Genomic DNA, 24,868 nt, shown 5'->3' on the forward strand with positions numbered 1-24,868 from the left:
AGCATCGGGAGGCACATAAGGACCCCAAGCAGCTGCGATAATGGGATCCGCCGGAGGCGCAGTCTCAGGAGTCTCAAAAGACGCCTGCTTGTGGGATGCGCCTTTGGTAGTTGCCGGGCTCTGTTGACCACTCATGACGGACAACCTTTTGGCCGGGTAATGCCGAGTATTGTGTTCTTCAGATGTTCCAAGATCAGGGCGTTTGCGTTTCAGTGATGAAATCGAAGTTCCCAAAGGTGATTGAGAGTGGCAGGAAAAGGAAGATCAAAGAAGTTGAGTTGATGTGCAGGGAAGGGTGAAGTTGGCTCGGAAGGCTGTGAAGATGCGAAAGGGTGTGAGTTGCTTTAGCGTAGAGCGACAATTGGGTAGGCAAATGCCCAATAGAACATGGGATCGCGATAGACGGCAAGAGCGAACTGGCTGTAGGGGATGTAATGACCCAAAAACAAAGCCATGGAATTTCAAAGCGGTAAGCTCTATGAATGTAACACAAAAGTCTTTCAATTCTGAGATGGTACAGTTTATTCGAGCTTATCTTTCAAAGCATGTCTCAAACCGTCAAACCCTTCCAGTAGCACTGCTCTCACCGTCACTCTTCATCCAATTCAGGATAGTGGCGGTAGATCCCTTGAGAGTACTTTTGTCTACGGTCGCTAGCAAGGTATTCTTTGATCTTGGGCCGTTCCTTGACAGCATCGTAGAGCGCAAAGAGACCCTTGAAGTCGCCAGTTCCCTCAATACGCTTCAGAGCATTGGGAAACGCGAACTTGAGACCATCGAGACACTGCCCAGGTTAGCTTCCATAAAGACTCAAAATACCTGGGATGGAATTCTTACCTGGAAAAGCACCAAGTCAGCGTACGTCAGAGACCCGCCATAGAGCCAAGGGCCTTCGCCGCTAGCCTTGCTCTTTAGCACCCGCTCAAAGTAGCCAAAGAACTTGGGCAACCGGTTGGCGATGTAGTCCTTGGCCTTGAGTTTGCTCTCCTTCTTCTGGTCCTCGTAGTACAGCCCTGTCGCGATAGGGTGGTGCGTGTCGTGAGCCTCGTTGCTCAGTCCATCCAGCGCAGTCAACGCAAGGCCGTTGACGAAGTAGATGCCGTCGTCATCTTCGGAAATCTTGGGCGCAAGGCCGAGCCGTGGTCCCAGGTAGAGTAGGATGTTGGGAGTCTGGCTGATGAGGAGTTCGCCGTGCTTTAGGATGGGGGGAGCCAGGGGAGGCGGGTTGTTCTCATCGCCCAGGTTCTTGTCATCAATCTGGGCTAGGACAGTCTTGACGCCGTCTTCAATCTGCGCGGTGTCGGTGTATTCAGCGCCGGCTTCTTCCAGGAGGAGGCGGATATGCTCTCCGCGGCCGGGGAGACCTGGCCAGTAGATAAGTTCGTAGGAGACGTCCTTGGAGGACTTCTGACGCTTAGCACTGGGAGTTTCGGCCATTGCTTCTGTGTATGGGTGTTTTTGAGATGAGTATGTTGAGGGAAAGTCAATTGAGGCTTTGGAGAAACTAGGAGATGATGAGTTTGGTGTGACGGTGAGGAGATGTGTGAGGTGAGGCTTACATATGAAGGCTGAACGGCTGGCGGCTCAGCATGAAGTCATAGGGCGTGGTCGAACCATTCCGCCGCCAGGGGCCGCGGCGGGGTAGTGGGGTCGTTGCAGCCGATGGCGGGGCTGCACGGCGCCCTTGAGCCCCGCTCCGTGTTGCCCACGGTTTGCTGCAGCTCAGCTGTCCCTTTGTCATCCATGGAGCAAGCTGAGACTTTCTCATTGATCAGAGCAGCTAACGCCGCCTTTGATTTCTACTCAAGAGTCTGAGGGTATTCAGATAATTTTGGTTCAGTCAATCGGCTTCATCTCGATAGAAAGCGTATCCAGATGTATGCACTTCCATCTATTGCGGTCCGTACCCCAGATCCACATTGCGGCATGACGCGCAAAGTTTACTCCCGCGTCCGAATTCTCCGCCGGACTAAACACCTTGGCTTCCGAATAGAGTGCTATGAGTGTGTCAGCTACGCTTGCCTACAATTCTAGGGTCTCCATACGGTCAGTCATCGTCTCACGTAAGCGGGCTGAAATATGCAGCCTGCCGGGTCTTTTCTGCTTCCGCATCGCGTCCCGAAGCCGGCTGGTCCAGCTTCAGCCCCGCTTCTACTCATCCACGGACCCGACACAGTTTCACACTATTTCGCCAAAACGAGGCTCATGGTACAGCTCGACGTGTTCAAGGGATCCATGGAATTCTTCTTTTCTACGCGAATGAGAGGAAATGTAACTACCCGTTGAGCTTGATTAAACATCGGTGACCACTGGGAACCATGAGGAAATGCAATGCTGGCTCCATATCCTTGTCGCACATCCCTTCAATATCAGACACAATCGCCTTCGGGAAAGCCTTGAAAAACCTGGCTGTAATAAGACGGAGCTCTATCCGAGCCAAATGTCTTCCTAGGCAAGCTGTTTCTATACATCAGCAAAAGCTATCTCAATGGGGATGATACCTTTGTTCGGATGGTGCTTACTTCGGGCACCGCCGCCAAACGGCATAGTGCAATCCTTCATTTCCTGTGTAGTATTCTCCCACCTCTCGGGATAGAATCGATACGGGTCGGGGAACGCGTGCTCATCCCGGTGAAGACTGTATGCCTGCGTCGTAACGGTGAATCCTTCGGGAATAAACTGCCCTGAAAGCTCCGCACCGCCAGGCGGCACCAGTCTCGGGAGTCCGCATGGCAAAGCAGTGTAAAGCCGAAGCGTCTCGTTGACAATCCAGTTCACGTACGTCAGCTCTTTGAGCTGTTCGTAGGAATAGTTCTCCGGCAACGCGTCCAGCTCCTTCATGAGCTTGGCCTTGATCTCGGGAATCTTGCATACCGCCCAGACGAGGTAGATCATCGAGTTGGCGGTCGTGTCACTGCCGCCGACGATGAAGACCTGCGCATTGTCACGGATCTCAATGGGATTCCAGGTCTCTTCCTCGCCAGCGTTGTAGAGCTTGGAGAAGACTGTTGGGTGCGGGTCTGAGCCGGTCTCTTCGACACGCTTAGCGTGACGATCTAGGGCGCCTTGAGCGTAGTCAAAAGTACGGTATTGGATAGCCGTAGCCTCTTTGAAGACTGGAATTGGAAGGTAGAGAGAGATTTGGGCGATTGTTGGGAACATGGATCGTAGTCCGCCGACGAAGCCAAGGCTGACGAAGTCGTTGACAGATCGATTTTTCTATTCGGTACATAGTTATTAGTATGTTTCTTATCAACCTCCTAGAGGCCTCTTCCGTCAAGAAGTAGTATACCTTGCCGCTTTCCAAGTTGCCAAAGGATTCGCCAAAGGCCAGGTCACCGATGACATCAAACGAGAGAAACATGAACCATTTGGCGATATCGGCTGCGCCTCGGACCTTGTTCTCTTCACGAATGCGCTCAATGGCCAGGCGGACTTTGCTGTCTATGCGAGGGAGGAAAGTCTTCAAGCCAGTTTCCGACATGGGATTGGAAAGCAAGCGCTTGTACTTGCGGTGGATCTCTGGACGGATCTCGTTGAAGACGCTTGAGGAGTCGGTGATGAGAAGTGAGTAGAATGGTGATTTGAAAAACCCAGTCTTGACGCTATGAATGCGCTGGCATGTTGGTGGATCAGAAATATCGACCTCGTGTGGACTGTACCGCACCACTGGCCCGTACTTGGCGTGTAGATCATGGATCCAGTCAGGGTGATGTGCAGTGATGACCTTGAACGTTGATGGCAGTGTTGTGAACCTGGTGTACCACGGCCCAGGAATACTCGACAATGGGTTTGTGAGACCTGCATAGATGTACTAGTAGGCCATCAATCAGTGATTAGTAAATGACACAAGTCAGCAGCTGTGGGAGTTGGAAACACACCGCAGCCAGTGCAACGCATACAAGCGCACCGCCGAGGTAAAGGGGATTCGTTTTCAGGATATCCATCTTGTTGAGAATAACATAAGTTCTCTAACAGAACGAACTACTGGCAAGAGTGGCATGAACACGAGACCCGTTGGCTATATACGCCAGTAGGACTTTGCTCACTCTGTTAACGGTCGTCGGAATCCCCCAATTCGACCGGCTAGCGATATTGGTCAGCCGTAGCTGATCATATACGGCGTATGAAACCACACTGACGCGTGATGTGTGTTCTACGGTTGCTTGGGGTAGTTGCTCTGGCCAGTCAGGTTGGCGTACAAGAGGAAGCTGGGGCCACGGGGGAACAGCTGGAGTCGTCCGGCCTACAAGGTTTGGAGCTCAGACATGGAGTCCGGCACCCACGCAGGGAGCGATCGACCTGTACAGCATCATCGCGATGATGGCTTAAAGGAGTATAAATATTAGTACTTTGAACGAGCACAGCGTCCCGCTGCTTCCGTCCTATGCTAGGCACTTGGAGGAAGCAAATGTCCGTCATATTGAGTCTCAGATGAAGTTCGAGGCTAGCAGCGGGATTCTGTTTGGTTCGCGTCTCGACGATCCGGAACAGGCCGCGAAGCCGCGCAAGTTCATTAACATTCAGGTGCTTAGTTCCGGCCAAATCGTCTTTTCTCGGTTACTTACGACAAAAGTATGTATTTACGTCACTGCTGGGTCTGGGAGTGAGGATAGCAGGGCATAGATCTCGGAGGAACACTTTGGGGTCCAGTGCTTTTAGGCTCAGAGATCTCCGAAGCATCCCACCCTGTTCCGCAAGCTCAGACTTTCCCTGTTAGAAACAGTGACAAGGCAGAAATTCCGGGTAAGTTTCCTGCACAGAGCCACTACCCGAAAGGGCTGTGCAACAACCAAGACCGAGCCCTTCCCAAAAATCAAGACCTTTAGAGATTTTGGTTATGTATTACACAATCAAAAAGGAAAGTTTTATCTCCAAGGAATCCAAATACTGTCGTCCCGAATGTGTCAAGTATGCTAAAATTTCTCGGAGCAAAAATTGTGATAACGAACTGGCAGCTTGCACACGTTATTAGCCGAGCCTAGAGATTGGGAGATCAAATCGACACAAGTAAATTTGTTGATGGTAGGACGGGGATGAATCTACGTGCCTGCACTTTGCCATTAAATCGTCCAATTCGTCTTGATTGACGCCGAGAATGAGCATCTGCGATGGTTTTCTCACCGGGAGGACTTTTCTAGGGACATGAGTACATGTAGATACAAGCTTGGATAGAGTAGCAGCAAAGATCTGCACGATATGTGATCGAAATTTAAGCCATGTGGATCGCCACATCATTCTCTCCTTGCTTATCGTCCTCCCTTTTCCCGTTAGCATCTCTCACCACCGGGCGCGCTGCGAGATCTTCAGCTTTTGGATAGGCGACCTTGTGCCGTATCAACGTTTCCAACGCACGACTTGCCGGCATGCAAGATGATCTGCACATGTCAGACACAATGTGGTCCGCCGGTATCTCGCTTTCCTATGTAGGATACATCATTTCGTAGGTTCCCGCAAATGTCATCATCGCGAAGGGAAAGCCACGAATTTTGCTTCCATGCTGTATGATCGGGTGGTCGATCACCACCATATGTATGCCCGCGGTCACTGCCGACTGGGGCTTTCTCCTGTGTTGTTTCATTGTAGATCTTACTGAAGGCCTCTTTGTGCCAGCGGTGTCTTTGATGACATCGTCTTGGTACACAAAGCATGAGTCTCCCCTCCGCATGGCAATTCGGCACGCCGGAAACACCATTTCGGAGGAAGTTTCGGGCCTTTTAGCTGCTGGAGTCCTCCGCGGTATAAATGGTATAGCTGAGCTATCAGCATGGCAATGATTCTTGCTTCTCGAGGGTCAGTTACAGTGGATATGCGATGATAATCTCCTTTACTAACGCGGTCACAGGTATTGTCAGTATCATTATTAGTTTAGCCAGCTTTTGATTTATGCCCAACTTTCCCGAGTCGACTGGCACCTATGTCTCAACTGCCGAGGAGTCTTAGATGGCCCAATACCGGTAAATTGTATCAGCTGGCGGCCGAACTGAAGAAGACGAGGGCGACTACTGGGGAGGAGTATGGATGGCACTCAAAGACCCATTCACATGCCTCTTCTCTTCTCCCTGATCGTCGCGCAGTCTAATAAAGAAGTTTTCCATTGGTCAATCAAATCCACGTCAGCTTCAATCACGGGTCGAACTTCTACTCACAAGAGACGTCTATAGATCCTTGCCACTCTTGGATTTGGGGCTACCGAGACGTACCTTATTCAAGCGCCACCTCCAATCATTGCATTTCTTGTGACTTAGGCAGTTTCTTGGTCATCCGGCCGGATGCTTGAGCAGGGCTACCACATTATCATTCCGATTCTGTTGATACTGGTTGGGTCCATTGTGGTGATCACAACGCTAATGTTGGTGCCAGATATCTCGCCTTGATTTTATTGGCCACGGGGCCTTTCCTAGGCCTCAACCTAAGCTCATGGAATGTCTTTCTTTCCCAGAGAATCTCCGTAACTGACAGCAAAACTTCAAATATCCTGGGAAACAACCGGCGTACCACGATCACGAACCAAAAGAGCCGCTCTGGTTGCCATTGCCAACTGTGTCTCCTCCATCTCCCACTGGCTTACACCATATTTCTTTTTGAGAAACTAGGAGCAATACTATCAGACGGGATCTGGTGCTGTCATTACTGGATGTGGTTTCATAGTAATCTTTGTCCTCATTACTAGATGGTACTGTCAGAAGGAAAACAAAGACTTGGACGAGCAAGAAAGAATTTCTGGAGAATGTAGTGAGTGGAGATATGCGTCATGAGTATCTCCCATTAGACTAGAAGGTTTCTTCATGAGGATGTGGATGTACACCTAAAGTACCTTACCTTACATGATATGTCCTGTTTGAAATTTTGCGCCTAAGATCCGTTGACTCGTTCGGAAACATTCGTGATAGAATCCAGCGAAGACACCAAACGTGACATCGCGATCCGAGTCCATTATTAGATGTGACAAAGTATGCATTGAGTTACTGTCAGGCTGGAGTACGATCTTTGTGAGTTGGAGCGAAGCCAGCAACTCTTGAAACCTGAACCCAGATAGAGGCTGAGCCTCCTTCACAAAGTTGAACGCTGCGATTGGCTTATCACGTCAGGATACAGACCGTAGAACTAAATTTTGCTACCTCGAGTAGTTTTGGTATGAAAGCTCACAAGGAAAATTGAGAAGACAAGAGGTTGTACACGTCGTTAGCTGATCCCGTTCCGAAAGCCTCAAATATCAAGTTGTCGTTCATGAACGTCAATCCATCGTTGAAACATCCTTCATCCTCAAACTGGTTATTCATGCTTGGGACGTGAGGCTCGGTCCATGTTGCTGGGGTAAGTAGCTGGTCGCCGGCGGAGGCACGGAAGCAACTTGGCCAGCTTCCAGCAGTCGCGGACGGATCATCCTCATGATTAGGGATGTGTACATCGCCAGTCGACTTGTTTGCATCCTCTTGAGCTGGCCCCGGATCATCCAGTCTTTGTCCCGGCCGCTTTGCTTCGCCCATCTTATTCAGCATCTTCTCCAAGCCAGCGGCAATGTGCTTCAACACATGCCGATCCGATGTAACAGCGTTCTTCAGAGCTTCGATCATCTTCTTGAGGAGGCTGGAAACGTAAGCTTCTTCCAACTTCAACCCCATGAGTGAATTCCATCTGGTGGCAACCTTCATCAGGAACACGCTAGCAAAAGCGATCATTGTATGCACATAGAGCGGCGTCCCAACAAGAGCTCTCCGCATATCATCTTCTTCGAGAACAAAGGTGATGATGCTGATGGCGGCGGAGACAGCCATGTTGGCGAACTCCTTGCGCTCCGTGGACAGTGTGGAGGCTACCATAGATACACCACGGACGGCGAGAGAGTTCACTTGCAGTTTCGCAAAGTAGGAGTAGAGAATTATACCTAGAGGCGGGAAGCTGCCGATGCAGAAATTCTGTGTTTGGCGAGCGTGCCATCGTATCCGCCACTTATCGATCTCAAGATTGAGCCGGCGAAGACCCTCCAAGTCGGATTCGGTGAGCATAGTAGCCGTTATATCACCATTCGATCCTTCAACATCACTGCTTCCGACATGCCTGTTACAGTCTTTAGTTCCTCGAAACTTCCTGACATTTGGAAGTTTTCTCTCCGAAAACTGGTCGTACACTCTCGTGAGTATTTGCATCAGGTTCACTTGACTTAATAGTCTCGCATCAAGGGCGTTGGCAAAGGGACTTTCTAGGAAGAGTTCGTGTTGTCTGATTTGTATACTCTCGGCAATCATTGGTGGTCTGCCGTACGCGATGCTAAAGTGGTGATCGCAGACGTAAAGCATGTACCAGAGTCTTGCTCGTAGAAAGTGCTCTCTGTCGCCTTCTAACGCCCGGGCAAAGGATTGGTGGAGATTGAGCTCGGTCGCGATGCGTATTGCGTGACCAGACAGCTTCCAGGATACCTCGGACAGCCAAAATGCAGCGATGCATAGGCCGCGGACGTCGTCGATGGAATGGTAACGTGAGAACATGGAGGAAGAGATCAATGAGAGGAACTCCTTGTAGCAGACATCGAAGGTGGCTGCGGATGTTGGTATGTGCAGCGCGGTAACGGCCAAGATTGTTGCTGTAAGCAACTCGGAGGATTTGCGGACGGAGATGAAAGATGGGTGGGTCTGCTCGAGTCCGACCCAGAGATAGTGATTGAGGGAAGTGTGAAAGCTATAACAACTGATCAGCGGTGAAACGACACATAAAAAGATTGCAAAACTTACATTTCGTAGAGCTCTTCTGCCTCTAATTCGGCGATGATGCCCCTGGAGATGAAGTCATCGAGCTCGTCTTGACTTGCCGGCTGAGGTCTCGTCATCTTTGACCTGTTACTTCGGATGTTGCGAAGCCGCGTCACTTCATATAGGCTACCCATGGGGTCTTCTAAAGTAACTGGCTCGCTACCGAGCTCGCTGTCGGGCACTGTTAATGGTGAACTTTCTCGTGTCATAGCCATTTGGGTGTTATCTTCTCTTGAGGACAGCCCTGCCGGGCTTGTCATGCTGCCGGGTGTGCTAAGAGGCGGGGCGTTGCTGTGTTCGAAAGACCTATAAGAAGGAGATCGGTTCTCGAAGAAAAGAGGCACTGTCGGTACCGGGGCTTGGGGTGTCGGCTCTTGATTCCGGTGTTTGTGACGAACAGAGTTCACGCAAGCGATTTGATGTCTGGTGCTTTCTGCTAGGACAGCATCTAAACTTTCTTTCATATGCTTGATCTCAGACCTCATTTCGTCGATTTTCTTCCTGGAATAGGAGTGAGTCCGCGAGCTCCAACATATCACTCAGATGCAAACAAACACACTCATAGGTCTCGGCTGAGCTGGGCGGATCATTTCCCGCGGCAACTTCAGCGATGTAGGCCCGCCTCACAACGCAACTGACATTGCGACGGAGGCAATGTCGGCACTTCCTATCTCCTGGGAACACCTCGCATTTCATCTTAAGCTTCTTACACTCCAAGCCTAAAAGACGGTCAGAACCGGTCCCCAAAGCTAGGACCAAACAGCAAAACTTACAAGCCTTAGATTTCCGACCTGGGCCGATAGAGCGACTATCTTGAGGGGTATGACTGCTTGCCCGTGGGTTGACACCACTATCCCTGGCGGCTTGTTGTGTCGGCGATTTCGGAGAATCCATCATTCCAGTCAATCGTCTCCTTGATTCGCCTGATGCGGCCTTGGACGGAGTGCTGTGTTGCATGCCAAAACGATCGGGCCAGACCTTCGCATAGTGATGAGTTTTTGCCGGTGCTCGTTCACGAGCTGGGCACTATCGAAGAAGGTCGGAAAATCGGGAAATTTCCGACATGATGAATCAACAAGCCAACAGCCGGGGTAATCGTGCATGTTGCGGGGAAGAGTCCAGGAGGGGAACGCGGGGCTGCCGTGGACCGTGGTCGGTGGGAATTCCTGTCTTTGTATGATCCATCCTTGACAGTCAGGCCAATCGCGTAGATCTGCGGTAATTAACCTGGCTCCTTCGCAGCTTGAGATGTGAAGGGAAGCCTAGAGCAGTAGACAGAAAAGAAGGGATCGTGGGGGCACATGCACTCCTGGGCGGTTGATGAGTTCTGGTTGGAATATTGTTATTGTAGCAGGACGCGCCTCCTTGTACATGGCCTTCAAGCGTCATATTACATCCATGCCATGCTCGACATGACCACAATTGCAAGACAGTCGATGTAGGCTTCCGGATGTCTCTGAACCCACTATGTCACAACACTAACTAAATCTGGTATCTCATCCTGGTTCCAGCGGTCGGCTGCTCCATGCCAGGTCCATCTTGCCCTTCCTCCACGTGAGTACTGCTGTACTTTCCATCTACCACGCCTTGCTCAAGAGCGGTAAAGTTTCGCAGATTGTCGATATGCTGGTTCTTCCTTTTCAAACAGAACGCCAGTACCGCAGTACTTGTGATTGCAATGACGAGAAGGGCGAGATTCACCGACCAAGCTACCGTATAACGGGGGCCGGCGCTCTTTGGGTATAGATACGGAGTCCAAACCAGTGCGAGGTTTCCGATTGAATTATTCGCAGCCAAGGCAATGGCTCGCTTCTTTTGCGGTCGAGCAGCAATATTCGCCATCCAGGCGTTGGAGATCTGGAAGCAGCCATAAGTCCCAGGCAACATGAGGAACAAGGCAAAATACCGTGCCCCAGTATTTGTAGTTGCAATCGTGATGATGGTTCCAGCTAGAGCGGCTGCAGCCGGGTAGATGATGTGTATCGACCGCTTTGACGTACGATCCGAGTACCAAGTGTTAAGGAGGCAGAACAAGGCAGTGAAGATGTACGGCGGCGAAGTCAGCAGCAGTGTCTCAATAGTTCCATACCCGAAGCTCTGGACAAGGGTGGGCAGGAAGTTGGTCAAAGAAGCAACAGCCTGCAAACACATTTGGCCGATTACGCATAGCCAAATGTGGTAATCTCTAGCCGCAAGCTTGAAAGCGGCGCAAGTGCTAATCTGTTCTTCCTCCTTTCCAGCGTCTTCGATGATACGCAAGACACCGATAGCTTTCTCTTCAGGCGTCAGCCATTTCGTAGTCGTGGGCCAGTCGGGTATAGTAAACGCGGTGGCCGTGGCGAATACGACTGTTGCGATACCCTCGATGATGAAGAGCCATCTCCAAGACTCGAGGGAGTTATTCGAGAACGCAGCCGCTATGCCTGCGGCAAAGAGTCCACCAAAGGCACCCGACACCATGGCAGCGCAAAAGAATATACCAAGACGTAGACCGAGTTCCTTTCGGGTGTACCAGCCACTAAACAAGAAAGCGCAACCGACAAAGAAGGGCGCCTGTGGGCTTCTGGTCAGCATGCGGTTTGGGAGTTAAGTCCAATCCCACTCAGCACGTCATGTTACTTTAGGTTACAAACCTCGGTGATGCCTAAAAAGAACCGATTGACCGCCAGCCCAGCAAAGCTGTGGACTGCGCCAGAAAGACCGCTGACTATGCCCCACGTAGCCATGCATCCAGAAAGATACCAGCTAGGGCGGACCTTGGTAAGAATCATGTTGCTGGGCACTGGGAGTATCAGCGTTAGAATTTCGTCTCGACTGGTCTCCCGGAGAATCTTTGGCAAGTACCTTGCATGGCGATATATCCAATGAAAGTAACCGAAAGGACAATATTATACTTGTAACCCGACATTCCGAGGTCCTTCTCTAGGCCCTGAACTCGAGCATGCGCTAGTGCCAGGTTAGCAAGTCGTACTGACTTGACGTCCGTCACCTGAAAACACTCACGAACAGCATTCCGGTCGACATAGTTCAAGATGTACATGACAATCTGCGCCAAGGTTAGTACGTGTGCGTTCTCCAAGCCATCCTGGCGAAGGTCTATGACATACTAGGATAGGTAAGAGCCTCCAATCGATCTTCCGTACCAACTTCCTCTCTCGTTCGGCCCTCTCTTCTGGGGACCACGCAGCAACAATGGCAGCATAGTCGACTACCATTGGTGCGTTCTCCGTCACATCCTGCTCGGTCGACATAATCAAATGGCGGAGTTCTTCAAAGGGAGTCTCTATAACCACTCGGACAAACAATTTCCCTGGAGATGTCTTTACCTTGGTGAAGGGGCAAAAGATTGATGACGAGAGAACGAGAATAGGGGCTAATTTCGGTGAAGCTGGCCTTGCCTTTTCTTGTATGAACGAAGAAATTCAAGATTCGGGAATCAAGTGCAGCCATGACTTTATAACTATTCAACCCCAACTACCTTCCGTCGCTTATGTCTTGAACCGACCACACTTGTCACCCAACAGAGGCGGCTCGATCAAGCGCCTCTTAGACTTGATGATGTCCTTTACCCCGACCGCAAGCAACACACTAACATCGCCAAGATTCCGGGGTAGGTTTCGTCAAATGGTATCGCTTTCCGGTTTCCCGGCAAACAAACTCGATTTGGTTGAACCCGGTAGACCTGTAGAACCCAAAGCCACTACAATGTGAGCCGATTGCACGGCTCTTGAAGTCCGAAGATTGACTGCTGACGCTTGGGATAAACACATCCTTCTCGCGGCAATGTCAGTCACAAAATAATCTCCGTGAGGCGTATTGGAGTCATGTATGACTGTGGTCTGACAAGAACCGGGAAATCGGCGTAACGCCGATGCAGCGGCCAACTTTTGAAATCGCGGTGGGGTAGCAGTCGGCCAGCCTAGGATCGTCTCAACCCAGGCCAGGTCGATTGGAGACTCTGGAAAACGTTTCTGTTGAGAATCAGGAGGACAGCTTTACATTTATATCTCTAGTATCAATCTCGTGGAATCACATTTTCAGCTATTCCATTTCATTCCCACAACAGCTGAAGACCCCTCCTACCTACGCAATTCTTTTCTCGTCTCCAAAACTCTCACCAGTAGCCGCAATTCCAGTCATCATGACGAGTCTATCGACTAAACTTGCTGATCTCGAAAGAGCCGGCAGGCCAGTACAAGTCGGTATCATTGGTGCTGGCAAGTTTGGTTCCATGTACATCTCTCAATCTCATCGCACTGCAGGTATTCACCTTGCTGCAATCGCGGATTTATCACAAGAGCGTGCCCATGCTGCTCTCAACCGCACCGGATACCCAGAAAACAGATTTGATGCCACCGCTTCGCTCTCAATCTCTGAAGGTATCGCCAACGGCAAGATCGCTATCACCACGGACTCGGCCGCCCTAATCGCAACGCCCGAGAACGACGTCATCCTTGAAGTTACCGGTAACCCGGCCGCAGGTATTCGTCATGCTCTGCTCTGCTGCGAGCATAAGAAACACATCGTCATGATCAATGTCGAGGCAGACGTCCTGGCGGGGCCCCTGCTAGCCCAAAAGGCCCGAGAAGCCGGTATCATATACTCAATGGCCTACGGTGACCAGCCTGCACTCATTGCTGAGATGGTTGACTGGGCAAGAACGGCTGGCTTCGAGGTCGTATGCGCTGGCAAAGGCACCAAGCACTTACCAGAATACCACTACTCCACGCCAGATACGGTCTGGAATCACTACGGATTTACCAAAGAGCAACTAGCTGGTGGCGACTTCAACCCACAGATGTTCAACAGTTTTCTTGATGGCACCAAGAGCGCGTTGGAAATGGCGGCTGTCGCCAACGGTTGTGATTTGAGTCCACCAACCAACGGACTTAGTTTCCCGCCCTGCAGTGTATGGGATTTACCCAATGTGTTGAAGCCCATCAGTGACGGAGGTCAATTGGAGAAGACTGGCACAGTCGAAGTCGTGTCTTGCATGGAGAAGGATGGTCGATGGGTTTTCAACGATCTACGATGGGGCGTCTACGTGATTATAAAAGGTAAGCGTTCTTCAAGTCCAATTGGTTCAGCCACGACGGTTTCTGATATAACTATTAGCACCCGGAGAGTACCAGCGTGAGTGCTTCAAGCAATATGGTCTGAAGACCGACCCATCTGGTTGGTACGCCGCTCAATACAAGCCATATCACCTCATCGGACTCGAGCTCGGTATTTCCGTCGCCACCATCATGGTCCGCGGTGAGCCCACAGGCCAGACCAAGACATGGGCCGGCGATGTTGTCGCGACAGCAAAGCGAGATCTCAAAGCAGGCGAGACGCTTGATGGGGAAGGAGGCTTCACGGTTTATGGAAAACTCATGACGGCTGAAGATTCAATGGCGATCGAAGGACTGCCCATCGGTCTGGCTCACGGCTTTGTTCTGAAACGCGACGTCCAGAAGGACCACGGCCTCAGCTGGCAAGATGTTGAGTATAGCGAAAAGACGCAAGCGGTGGCTATCAGGAAGGAGATGGAGGCCATGTTCAGAAAGGAGTTCTGGGCGCAGAAATCAGGAGGCGTCAATGGACTGAATGGCGTGAATGGGGTGCATTGAGGGATTAAATACTATTTTCAGACCATGTTCCGTTAGACTCTGGCAAGTACCCACAGGTTAAACAAAGACACCAGTTTGAAATCCCCAGATCTCTCAGCATCGATAAACGGAAACAATTAACCTGAAAGTATGCGGAGTCGTCGATTTAGGGGAATGCATGTGTCTTTGAAGTCAACGCACTACATGCCTCGATATTACTGAAACGAACCAAGGTGAGTCTGTTTGCGAAAGTTTCCTGGGCTAGCTTGGATCAGCAACATAAAGCTTCACACTTTCGCTTAGGTAAGAGCAGGCTCTTCTATCACATGTGAACTACACGGAAGTAAATAGGCCTATGTTCGATACCAGGTTGAGGTGACGATAAGCGCAAAAATCCGAACAACTTTTATTGACATCACAAACGTATCAGACTAAGAATGCAAGGGAAAGGACCAACAGTTATCTGTCAGAGGAAGTACAGTGTCACAAGTGTCCGTCTAGCATCGTTTGGCTTGCAGACAGCTTCCATGTAGCGCCGGCTTTACTTCTGGACCTGCCCGTAGTACCATACATTTCAGCCCATTCTCCTCGGGCTCACAACGGCGGGAGGCGGCAACTTCGTCAAGGTGCGCTCAGATCGGCAGGACTAGCACTCTAGTCTGACTCGTGAAGCCACAACGGCGACAGATCAACAACATCATTGTCGGTAGTCGATCGGCGTGCTTAGAAATCTCGCAGTCCGGCGGGTAACGATAAGACAGCAAATCCTTATCTTGTCAAAGGAAAGTCCATACCGCCGGTAACGCATATGCAGAGATGAAGTGTAACGATTGAACGGCTGAACCGGCCTCATGGTCAAAGTTATCTTTCGGACTTACGGAACACTCCTGCAGGGATCAAAAGCCAATGAGACATGATTGGAATGATCCACAGGTTGCTGATGTGACCTAGCCATGCTTGCTCCATTCCATTTCGCGGGGGTTCGAATGGTCTGTGAGGGGAAAAGATGGGATTTTCTGTGGGTTGCATGAATGCCGGGCAAATTCGGGCAGACTTTTGAAGAACATCAGTGAACCAACTCCAAAGAGGACGTCTACAAAGTTGCAGAGAGATGAGCAGCAACAAATCAGTCTTGATTTGAATCAATGGGATGAAGTATGTTGGTTTGACAACTTTAATGATCCGTCAGAGAGCTTCTAGAATGTATCATTGTCGCACAGACCAAAATCCATGTCTTGAGCGATACAATCAGGTTTTTCAGGCATTATCCGTATTTCCTTGATATTTGCAATCTTGCCAATTTTTCTTCTGCCCCCCACATGAAGCCTAGGAGAGCCCTGTCGCAACGCTAAAAAGGGATGAACGAATTTTTGTGACAATCTGTAACAGGACGAGTGTCGTATCGGCCTTGCTGAGCCGGTCTACGAGCTAGAAGGCCGAATGCTGGACTAGCACCAGTCGGAAGCCGTTTCTATTCCTTTTCGCTTGCCTTAGCTTGCTGCTCGCCGACTTGGCATCGCGCGATCGGTGCGGCGGCTGCGGCCTAGCAGACTCCCCTGCCGCCTCACGGAGCGCCAAGCCGGCCAGATAATTCTTGTCATCAGCCAAGAGTGCGGCTTCCCACCCGGACCGGGACCTGTAGCTGGCGGGAGCTAGGAACAAGCCACCAAGCGGTCAGGCACGACGATTGCGATCTGCTCGTCCCGAAGGAGATATGTTCCCAACACGTGGTGATGTGTCAGACCACGTTCTCTGTAAAGTAATAGATACAGCGAGACCAGGGGCATGCTAGATCTTGACCATGGGTACTTGGGAAGAGACTCTTGACAGAGTAAAACCGAAGCAAAATACTTACTTCGTAAAGAGACGGCTTTCATCGCCGAGAACCACCCAAAACCTCATGCTCGCAAACAACACAAGTCTGACTGTCCATGTGCCGCTTCTAGATTTTCCCCCCCTAGGGTTGACGTCAGCCCACATCTCCAAGGTCCCAGAAAACCTTCCCCAATCCAATCCCCAGAGTGAGAAATTTTAACATGTTGGTAACTCTGGAGTCTGCTTTCTCCACGCGGAGACTCCGTACGTTTCCGTCGTCGTCACGAGAACGAACGGTGCGGGCTTCGGACTGTCACCGAGTAGATCCAGAACACGGTACCGGGAGAATTTTCGGTCAAACCACCCACCCTTCGGGCGGGTCTCGCACAAACGCTATCCTGCGCGGATGTGGAGTCGCGAGTCAGATGGGAAGAAGAACGGTCGTCGCGGCCTGATCTCCGGGAGCCCTTTGCCTGCTTTTTGCCTGCCAGACCTGGGGGCCAGAACAGACAACTGGGACCCCGGGCTCCGCGTCGCCCCATGGTCACGCTCTGCAGACTGTGTGTGAGGAAAGTCTGGAGCCCCAAGGGCAATAGAGTCTCAGCGCCCGCAACATCTGCCCTCCACCCTCCCTCCGGCGTCTCCCCCAGCCTGCTTAATGCTCTCCAAGTGCGTGTTCCGTGTTCCTGGGGTCTCTCCACTGGAGAAGAGGCCTGAAAATGCGGACAAGAGGTCGCTCCTACTTCGGCCGTTTCTCTCCAGGTCTCCACACTAACACCAGACAAAAATTTCGGATGACGATGTTGGTGTCGAGGTTAGACAGACGGTCACGTCGAGAGTCGGGCGAGGAATCCACAATCCATCAATGCCGTCTTCGGGTTGGCTGACTTGGAATATTGGCCGCTCTTATTGTTGATCTACTAGTGTGTCGTCGTGAGTAGTGTGGTGACTCTGTGAGAAACGCAGAGGGTGATTAAAAGCCCGGCTCGTCCCAGTCTCTGGTGTTAGCCGTCTTTCCTTGGCAGGTGTCTTTTTCCCTCCGGACCATCAGAGCCGCATTTCTTAGCATCAGCCTTAATCAGATCTGCTATTACCCTTTTGGGCCAATCTTTGTTTAAACGAGGTCTTGGCTCGCGGCCACGCGGAACTACCCAACAACATGCACGGAGTCACACTCGCCCCGAAGATTTCGGGCAAACACAACCCAGACGGCCAAAACGAGGCTCACGTCGAGAACCTCGCCAATGCTCTTCCCGGTGTAAACGAGAAGGATGCTGCCGCCATCGCCGCGGCCGGTGGTTGGGAGGTCGATGCTTTCATCGACAGCATGGAGCGGGAGCTGGAGGCCGCTGGTGGTTTGAAGAAGGGCTTTTTCCAACTCGAGTTCACCAACACCAAGTACTTCACATGGCTCATTGTGGCCTTCGCCTCCATGGGCGGTCTCCTTTCCGGTCTCGATCAGTCTCTCATCTCGGGCGCCAATCTCTTCCTCCCTGGTGATCTTGGCCTCACAACCCGCGAAAACTCCCTCGTCAACTCTGCCATGCCTCTCGGTGCCGTCGGTGGTGCCATTATCCTCAGTCCCTCGAACGAATACCTCGGCCGAAAGATGTCCATCATCATCTCTTGCATCCTTTACACTATTGGCGGTGCGCTTTGCGCCGGTGCCCAGAACTTTGGTGAGTCCATCTACACCCCATCACGCGTCTGTAGGCCGGACATGACTAACTCACTATCAAGGCATGATCGTCACTGCTCGTGTTATCCTCGGAATGGGTGTCGGTCTCGAGGGTGGTACCGTCCCCGTCTACGTCGCCGAAACCGCCGAACGTCGCATCCGTGGTAATGTCGTCTCCCTATACCAACTCAACATCGCCCTCGGTGAGGTTCTGGGCTACGCCATCGCCGCCATGTTCATCCACGTGCCCGGCAACTGGCGCTGGATTCTTGGATCCTCCCTTCTCTTCTCCACCATCATGTTCGCCGGCATGCTCTTCCTGCCCGAGTCTCCTCGTTACCTGATGCACAAGGGCAAGACGCTCGAGGCCTACAAGGTGTGGAAGCGCATCCGTGGTATCTCTACTCCTGAGGCCAGAGAAGAGTTTTTCGTCATGAAGGTTTCCGTCGTCGACGAGAAGCAGCAAGTGTCTGAGGGTGCCAAGAACAAGCGCTTCCCCTGGATGGACTTCATCACCGTCCCCCGCGCCCGTCGTGCATTGGTCTACGCCAATATCATGATTCTTCTTGGCCAGCTTACTGGTGTCAATGCCATCATGTACTACATGTCTATCCTCATGCAGCAGATCGGTTTCAACGACGAGAAGGCCACCTACATGTCTCTCGTCGGTGGTGGATCTCTGCTCATCGGCACCATCCCTGCCTGCTTCTATATGGAGAAGTTTGGTCGTCGCTTCTGGGCCAACACTATGCTTCCCGGTTTCTTCGTCGGATTGGTCATTATCGGTGCCAGCTACCAGATCCCTACCGACACCAACACTACCGGTGCCGTGGCTTGCTACCTCATCGGTTTGGCTCTGTACATGGGCTTCTTCGGCTGCTACGCTTGTCTCACCTGGGTTGTTCCTTCTGAAGTCTACCCCACCTACCTCCGATCCTACGGCATGACCACGTCGTCTGGTCTGCTGTTCCTGTCTTCCTTCATTGTCACCTACAACTTCTCCGCTATGCAGGAGGCCATGACCCGTACTGGTCTTACCCTGGGCTTCTACGGTGGCATTGCCATCCTGGGATGGTTCTACCAGGTAAATACTTCCGTTTCCACATGAAGATGAACTTCGGACTAACAATTCACAGATGATCTTCATGCCTGAGACCAAGGACAAGACTCTCGAGGACATTGATCGTCTCTTCGAGAAGCCGACCAGCGAGATTGTCGCCATGAACATGAGGAACAACACCCAGGCTTTCGGCAACTTCTTCATGGGTCGCTGGGGCAGCAAAGCGCAACAGCCCACTCGCGAACTCGAGGTTGAGGAGAAGGAGAAGGACATCGCGGCCTAAATCCTCAACTGCATTTTATGTATAACGAATTGGCTGCGGCTAGGATAGATACCCTGATACTTTATAATCCAAGTGTTTTGAGACCATGACAGTACGTGCCATTCTTTTGAGAATGCGGATTCGGACCGATTATGCTTCATCTGCGTTCCTTGATTGGGCTACACCTAACTCCGCCTATCCACATGTCCGGGTCCGGGCCCGATCTTGCCCCGTTCCCATGCAGGTTTCCGCAACCATGGACCAGGGCGAGCCATGCAGGAAATCGTCATCAGCAACGGAACGTCTTGGAAAGATTGTAAGGCACAATGAGGTAAGTAAAGTGTGATGGGTCCGTTGTTCACAGGCAAGGCAGTGTTGGCATTTTTGGAGGCAGAACAGAATCCATGTCCACAGCACAGAACAGCTGTACGGATATCTCCCGCGTGTCTCCCATTTCATCATCGACAGTGTGAGGGGCGCTGAGATAGAGATAAACAAACAGATTCTATCGATTCGAAGATCACATAAATGGCTTCCATTGTTCCTCGCACCAGTCCCAGAACTTGGTAGCATAACCAAGGCCCCCTTCCGTCTCGGGTTTCAAGGCCTTGGCAATGTCCTTTCTTGGGATATCTTCGTCAAGACGAATGCGTCCCCAGGGAATGACATATGCGCCATTGTTGGCAAGTGAGACATCTGAAGACAGTCCTGCATACAGCTCGGTATACGCACCGAACTTTGTCTCGTACAGGAGGCGGTTGATAAAGAACATTGAAAATGCTGGGACTCCATCGTAGGCACCAGCTTTCAAGTTGCCAGGGTTTTGTATGACGCTGACAATATTTTCGGAACCATATCGAGAAGCCATCTCGCGGCCGAGAAGCCAATTGCCAAATTTGGAAACAGCATAGTTCAGCTCGCGGTCTGACGTACCCTTTTCAAGGAGGTCAAAGTCAATGCCGTTTTGGGGAGTTGTCAATTCCGCCATGAAGCTCGCAGTCCATACAACACGGACCGCGCTTTTTGCAGCCGCATGTGATTTCGCAGCTTCCCGGAGTTGAGGTAGGAGCAGATGGGTGAATAGTTGCGCAGCGACACAGTGCATGCCGACCATGGGTTCAAGGCCTTGCTTCGTCTTGGCGCCTTCTTCTACTCTGTATGCGCCCGAGCCAGCGTTGTTCCAGAGGATATGAAGTTGGGACTCCTTCTGTGCAAAAAGAGATGCGGCTGCTTTAATGCTTTCGAGGTCGTTTAGATCAAAGGGGAGGAAGACTATTGTGCCGGGTGTTGAGGGTCCTGGTGTGGCGGTTGTGACGGTCTCTATCGCTTTCTCAGCGCGTTCCTAAAGCAGTGGTTAGTCTTCAAAAAAGCACAAGATTCAGATATATAGAACTGCTTCTGTGGCGGAGCAAAGCCAGAAACTCTTGAAGATCAACAGGCATGCAGTGATAACGGACGTCGGCAGTTTTTTGAAGTTCAAAAGTATCAAGTTTGCTATGGAGACCAACCTTGGATCGCGATGCCATGTAGATCTTGGCACCAGTCGCATATAGAATCTTGACGAGCTCGAAACCAATCCCATGGTTGCCGCCTGTGACGATGAATACTTTCCCTTTCTGAGATGGGACGTGTTGCTCGGTGTAGGTCGGTTGTGGCGGGAACCACTGAGAAAGCAGGTTGCGCGCCCCGGCGAGAGACATGCTCACTGAGCTTCTTCGATCTCAGTCTGAACCCAAAAGCTCCCAAGGCTTGAGTTGTACACAGAGATGATTAAGTTCTGCGGGTTGTTTATCGTACTGAGTTTCTTCCCGGAACCTTCGATGAGAAGACTGCGGAACATGCATGTATTTATGTGACAGAAGTCCAAGAATCCGCTCTTCGGCCCATGCAAATAAGCTGACCAAGTTTGTGACAGCCATGTTGACACCCAGAAGCTGAAAAGTCACCTTCTCTTTATGCGCGAGCGACACGGCTCTGAGAGGCACAGCACGTGCAGGATACCCACATCACAGCATGTCAGACGGAGTCTCGCAAAATAAGGTGCTGACCACTGCACCTCCCGGCCACTTACGTGGCCATGCTTACCAGCCGACAAGTCTTTCCTTCTTGCCATTGGGCTGCTGTACGAATAACTAATATTGAAAGGGACTTTCACGATTAACCCTGCAACTCTGCCAGGATTTCGGCGGACTTTTGTCCAAATAATGGACGTTTCCGATTCCGCTATTTGTTTTCTTGCTTCCCTCAGCGCTGTGGTCTTACTTGAGCCTAACAAGAGACGTCAACTTGGAAAGGAGCTTTGCTTCCTCCCTCTCCATCTCTATTAAGTTCTATCCAGGACTACCATGCCAAGCAAGTGGTTACATGTAGCTCCCACATGCCTACATATACTAACCATCATTCAAGTAATCCATCCCTGTGGACGATGAATGCCACTCTCAACTTGGCCAATACCCGTTAACGATCAATCGTGATGGCAAAAACAGTCAGCCCTACACTTGGGTAAGGTGAGTTCGTACTTACTTATGCTACGCCCCAGTCCTGCATGAAAGGGGCCAGCAAACTACTAGTATCTTACCTGCATGTCTGATGTGTATGTGTACGTGACTCCCAGTCGCTCCCTGGACGAGCCCGGTTTCTTATCAGTCGTGACAAACAGGTAAATGTGTCTCCTCGATCTCCTCGGTTGACCCCGCACATGGTGTATTCTCCCAAGATCTTACACCGCATTTTCACCGCACATCCGAACCTGAATCTGTTGCCATACAATCCGCAGCCATGAATGCCATCGCGGCCCTTGATACCGCGGGATGCATTCTGAACGCAACAAGTTACATTACGGAGACTCTCACAACTTTTCAGTCTACCGCACAACGAGATCGCAACAATGAAGAAGTCAATCTAGATACTGTCAGGCGGCTGAAAGTTTCCTTAGTAGAGAAACAGGTATTACTGGAGAGTGAATCCGAGTCATTGAGTGCCTCGATTTCGCTACAAAATTTGCTTTCTTCCCGAGACAATTGTATCTCGCTTTTGGGGAAGATAGAGTTAATCATAGAACGGTCGTTCGAGAGGCTAAGAGACCAACCAAGCACCCCAGAGCTTTCGGGGTCTCGTCGAGTAGACACACACTACAATCAAGAAGTTCATCGGATCAACACTTCTGTGACACGTCAAATTGTCTCGATCCTTAGGTATGTAGCGCGAATGCTACACCACCCTGCTCTCTGACATCATGTTCTAGCTCTCGTCTACCGCAAATAAGTCAATCCTTGGAGGTGTTGGAGAGCGAAGGACGATTTGCTCGACCAGAGTACGAATCCCAAGTCGATCTCATGTCGAATGACCTGGAAGAGGTGAAATCACAAGTACAGAACAAACAGACAGATCCAAATGCAAGCTACTCGGAGGCCGACGTCAATCAACTCAGAGTCCTACTCGCTAGACTGACCAAGTCAGAAGACGCCTTGCTCGCTGACACGGTTGTGTCGAGTCTGAACTACAGCAGTCGACCCGCTCGCCTGGACTCCATCCCGCAAGCCCACCAGGACACTTTCCAGTGGGCGTTTGACTCTCGGTTGTCAGACTGGTTTTTGTCTGGGCGCGGAACCTTTTGGATTTCAGGTAAGCCCGGATCTGGCAAGTCCACTTTCATGAAATTCATCGCCAACCACCCCCAGACAAAAGAGTTGCTTGGACGATGGGCAGGCCCGTCAAGCACTCTGGCAATTGCGGCACATTGCTTTTGGATCGCGGGTACACCGATGCAGAGATCATGGCAGGGGCTCCTCCAGTCTCTTCTCCATGACTTGTTACACGGACACTCAGATGCTGTGGCTCTCGCCTGTCCTAATCGATGGACGGCTGCAAAGGCTGGGAAGTGGCAGACCGCTGCCGAACCTTGGTCGGTGTTTGAGCTTACTGCTGCGTTGCGATCTTTGTCGACAGCTGATCATGTGCCGCTGAAGATGTGTTTCTTCATTGACGGACTTGATGAGTACGACAGCAATCACGCTGAGCTTTGTCAAGTTCTCCTTGATATGGCCATGTCTCCCCACATCAGGATGTGCTTGTCCAGCCGTCCATGGCCAGTTTTCGAAAGGACTTTCGGTAACGAGGACCAAGAAAGGCTTGATATCCATGAGCTAACAAGGAACGATATTCGGAAGTTTGTGAAAGATCAGCTGAAGACTGACCCTCGTTGGAGTCTCGGAGGGTCCGATATTGTTTTCCCCGAGCAGGCCGAGCTCGTCGATCGAATCGTGTCTCAGGCTGATGGTGTGTTCCTCTGGGCCTTTTTCGTTACGCGGTCTTTACGAGAAGGTCTCTCGAATGGCGAGAAATTGAGCGACCTGGCCATACGCTTCAGCAAACTGCCTTCAGATTTAGATCGTCTGTTTCGGCATATGTTGGACAGCGTCAATCCTGCCGACCATCGCAAAATGGCAGGGATCTTGCAGGGTGCGGTACACGCGTTGGAGCCGCTTCACGTTGATATCTACTGGCAACTGGAAGAAGAATTGGAAGATGACAAACATTCTTCTCAAAAAACGGAAACTTCAAAGCTCAGGGATAATTCTGCCCTTCGGAGAGGGAAAACCAGTGGCAGCATCAACGAGAAGACAAAAGGACTCCTCAAGCTTGTCAACGACCGGGTCGAATTCCTTCACAGAACCGTGAAGGACTTTGTTTCGACAAAAGACATTGGCGTTTTTCTCCGGGAGAAGCTTCCGGCAGACTACAATGGCTTCATCTCCATTGCCGCCGCCTATCTCGGGTTTCTGAGAGCCACTCGCCGTGATAATTCGATCGTCGCGGACATCATCAGGCAAGGGCGAGGGATGAATAGTGGCCCATTCATTGCGCAACTGAATCAGGCCCTGCTGTACGCGTCAGAGGCGCTGAAACAGGCTGAACAACCTGGTTCTGACCAAAGCCAGCAAGTCGAGGAATTGTTAGACGAGTATGAGGCAACCATCGTGAACATGGTCGCCCTTGGCCAGTTGAATGTGAGAGGCGTTAATTCTCGCGGGTGCGATGCGAGGGCGCTGTTCCGCGAAGAGCTCCTCCGACACGACTTGGCGCCTTATCTGGCAAAGAAGGTTCACCAGATCCCGGATTTTTTCGAAGTCTTGGACGAGTCGCCTCTGTTTGCAGCGCTTATGCCCATGTCCCGCGGTAGCGGTGAAAGTTCTGCGCCTGCACCAGAAGTTCTCGATATTCTTCTCTGCCGTGGAGAGGATCCAAACATCGTCCCACGAGAGATGGGCATGGCAGGCGATTCTGATGCACCTTCGCCGTGGGTTGTCTTCGCTCGTAGCACGATGTCTGTCTTCAATATGCTGTCAGGGCCGTGCATGTTCCCTGCTCGACGGTGGAACGACTCCCTGAAGAATGCCACCTTTAGCCGCTTGCTGTCTCGCGGTGCAGAACCCAACAAACCACTGCTCGACCGCCCAGGGGCACGTACTGTCTTCTCACACTTCTTGGATATTTCTTTATCCAAGTTCCTTGGCGAGGAGTGTTTTGAAGATTACCTCAGGACGCTGGACTCATTCTTGCGAGCAGGTGCATGTCTTGGTGTGCCTGAGCTGCCCTGTCATAAGGATGGCTCACACGTCGATGCTGCCTTTGGAAACCTTGCGAGAAAATATCCAGACGAGTCGATTGTAGCGTCATTTTGCAACGAGCTCAGGGGCCTCATGGCAAGAT

General features: G+C 51.2%; 8 protein-coding genes across 8 annotated transcripts; 3 read left to right on the forward strand and 5 right to left on the reverse strand.

Moving 5' to 3' along the window:
* Window positions 1–589: 589 nt before the first annotated feature.
* BDP55DRAFT_735170 (glutathione S-transferase) lies at window positions 590–1,437 on the reverse strand (the record flags this gene model as incomplete). The annotated part of the gene is made up of 2 exons (XM_060580287.1): window positions 590–784; window positions 838–1,437. 2 exons carry the CDS (start codon window positions 1,435–1,437, stop codon window positions 590–592), a joined length of 795 nt encoding a protein of 264 aa, XP_060421868.1.
* A 388-nt stretch (window positions 1,438–1,825) lies between these two features.
* Window positions 1,826–3,947, reverse strand: BDP55DRAFT_624209 (cytochrome P450; the record flags this gene model as incomplete). The annotated part of the gene is made up of 4 exons (XM_060571402.1): window positions 1,826–2,457; window positions 2,523–3,219; window positions 3,293–3,814; window positions 3,882–3,947. 4 exons carry the CDS (start codon window positions 3,945–3,947, stop codon window positions 2,276–2,278), a joined length of 1,467 nt encoding a protein of 488 aa, XP_060421869.1. The 3' UTR covers window positions 1,826–2,275.
* Window positions 3,948–7,119: 3,172 nt separating this feature from the next.
* Window positions 7,120–9,826, reverse strand: BDP55DRAFT_624213 (uncharacterized protein). Its single transcript, XM_060571403.1, has 4 exons — window positions 9,524–9,826; window positions 9,310–9,469; window positions 8,733–9,251; window positions 7,120–8,679 (listed from the first exon to the last, which is right to left on the reverse strand). Exons 1-4 carry the CDS (start codon window positions 9,705–9,707, stop codon window positions 7,146–7,148), a joined length of 2,397 nt encoding a protein of 798 aa, XP_060421870.1. The 5' UTR covers window positions 9,708–9,826; the 3' UTR covers window positions 7,120–7,145.
* A 309-nt stretch (window positions 9,827–10,135) lies between these two features.
* BDP55DRAFT_708960 (major facilitator superfamily domain-containing protein) lies at window positions 10,136–12,139 on the reverse strand (the record flags this gene model as incomplete). Its single annotated transcript, XM_060578114.1, has 7 exons — window positions 11,858–12,139; window positions 11,754–11,796; window positions 11,595–11,696; window positions 11,384–11,532; window positions 10,410–11,303; window positions 10,305–10,382; window positions 10,136–10,156 (listed from the first exon to the last, which is right to left on the reverse strand). The coding sequence occupies exons 1-7, from the start codon at window positions 11,999–12,001 to the stop codon at window positions 10,136–10,138; spliced, it is 1,431 nt and encodes a 476-aa protein (XP_060421871.1). The 5' UTR covers window positions 12,002–12,139.
* A 564-nt stretch (window positions 12,140–12,703) lies between these two features.
* BDP55DRAFT_686747 (SAF domain-containing protein) lies at window positions 12,704–14,504 on the forward strand. The gene is made up of 3 exons (XM_060576531.1): window positions 12,704–13,807; window positions 13,866–14,304; window positions 14,375–14,504. The coding sequence occupies exons 1-3, from the start codon at window positions 12,892–12,894 to the stop codon at window positions 14,421–14,423; spliced, it is 1,404 nt and encodes a 467-aa protein (XP_060421872.1). The 5' UTR covers window positions 12,704–12,891; the 3' UTR covers window positions 14,424–14,504.
* A 2,654-nt stretch (window positions 14,505–17,158) lies between these two features.
* On the forward strand, window positions 17,159–19,276 carry BDP55DRAFT_686753 (uncharacterized protein). The gene is made up of 3 exons (XM_060576532.1): window positions 17,159–17,835; window positions 17,897–18,918; window positions 18,971–19,276. Exons 1-3 carry the CDS (start codon window positions 17,316–17,318, stop codon window positions 19,175–19,177), a joined length of 1,749 nt encoding a protein of 582 aa, XP_060421873.1. The 5' UTR covers window positions 17,159–17,315; the 3' UTR covers window positions 19,178–19,276.
* Window positions 19,277–19,347: 71 nt separating this feature from the next.
* BDP55DRAFT_686754 (uncharacterized protein) lies at window positions 19,348–21,064 on the reverse strand. The gene is made up of 2 exons (XM_060576533.1): window positions 20,665–21,064; window positions 19,348–20,498 (listed from the first exon to the last, which is right to left on the reverse strand). Exons 1-2 carry the CDS (start codon window positions 20,854–20,856, stop codon window positions 19,677–19,679), a joined length of 1,014 nt encoding a protein of 337 aa, XP_060421874.1. The 5' UTR covers window positions 20,857–21,064; the 3' UTR covers window positions 19,348–19,676.
* Window positions 21,065–22,491: 1,427 nt separating this feature from the next.
* On the forward strand, window positions 22,492–23,964 carry BDP55DRAFT_567970 (uncharacterized protein; the record flags this gene model as incomplete). The annotated part of the gene is made up of 1 exon (XM_060570632.1): window positions 22,492–23,964. A coding segment is annotated over one exon (1,473 nt), but the record flags the coding sequence as incomplete, so codon positions are not given.
* Between the last annotated feature and the right edge of the window lie 904 nt (window positions 23,965–24,868).

The sequence above is a fragment of the Colletotrichum godetiae genome (assembly GCF_030913485.1).
Source record: "Colletotrichum godetiae strain CBS 193.32 chromosome Unknown BDP55scaffold_104, whole genome shotgun sequence".
Classification (NCBI taxonomy): domain Eukaryota; kingdom Fungi; phylum Ascomycota; class Sordariomycetes; order Glomerellales; family Glomerellaceae; genus Colletotrichum; species Colletotrichum godetiae.

What these genes read in the sequence shown, in the direction of transcription:
- BDP55DRAFT_624213 (XM_060571403.1), bottom strand. Translation starts at nt 9,707, where the DNA reads ATGCAACACAGCACTCCGTCCAAGGCCGCATCAGGCGAATCAAGGAGA. An exon ending in AGGTCGGAAATCTAAGGCTT is followed by an intron (nt 9,470 to 9,523) that starts GTAAGTTTTGCT and finishes ACCGTCTTTTAG; the next exon opens with GCTTGGAGTGTAAGAAGCTT. An exon ending in GCAGAAGAGCTCTACGAAAT is followed by an intron (nt 8,680 to 8,732) that starts GTAAGTTTTGCA and finishes CAGTTGTTATAG; the next exon opens with CTTTCACACTTCCCTCAATC.
- BDP55DRAFT_686753 (XM_060576532.1), top strand. Translation starts at nt 17,316, where the DNA reads ATGCACGGAGTCACACTCGCCCCGAAGATTTCGGGCAAACACAACCCA. An exon ending in CGCCGGTGCCCAGAACTTTG is followed by an intron (nt 17,836 to 17,896) that starts GTGAGTCCATCT and finishes CTCACTATCAAG; the next exon opens with GCATGATCGTCACTGCTCGT. An exon ending in TCCTGGGATGGTTCTACCAG is followed by an intron (nt 18,919 to 18,970) that starts GTAAATACTTCC and finishes AACAATTCACAG; the next exon opens with ATGATCTTCATGCCTGAGAC.
- BDP55DRAFT_686754 (XM_060576533.1), bottom strand. Translation starts at nt 20,856, where the DNA reads ATGTCTCTCGCCGGGGCGCGCAACCTGCTTTCTCAGTGGTTCCCGCCA. An exon ending in ACATGGCATCGCGATCCAAG is followed by an intron (nt 20,499 to 20,664) that starts GTTGGTCTCCAT and finishes CCACTGCTTTAG; the next exon opens with GAACGCGCTGAGAAAGCGAT.
- BDP55DRAFT_686747 (XM_060576531.1), top strand. Translation starts at nt 12,892, where the DNA reads ATGACGAGTCTATCGACTAAACTTGCTGATCTCGAAAGAGCCGGCAGG. An exon ending in CGTCTACGTGATTATAAAAG is followed by an intron (nt 13,808 to 13,865) that starts GTAAGCGTTCTT and finishes TATAACTATTAG; the next exon opens with CACCCGGAGAGTACCAGCGT. An exon ending in GCCATGTTCAGAAAGGAGTT is followed by an intron (nt 14,305 to 14,374) that starts CTGGGCGCAGAA and finishes GGGATTAAATAC; the next exon opens with TATTTTCAGACCATGTTCCG.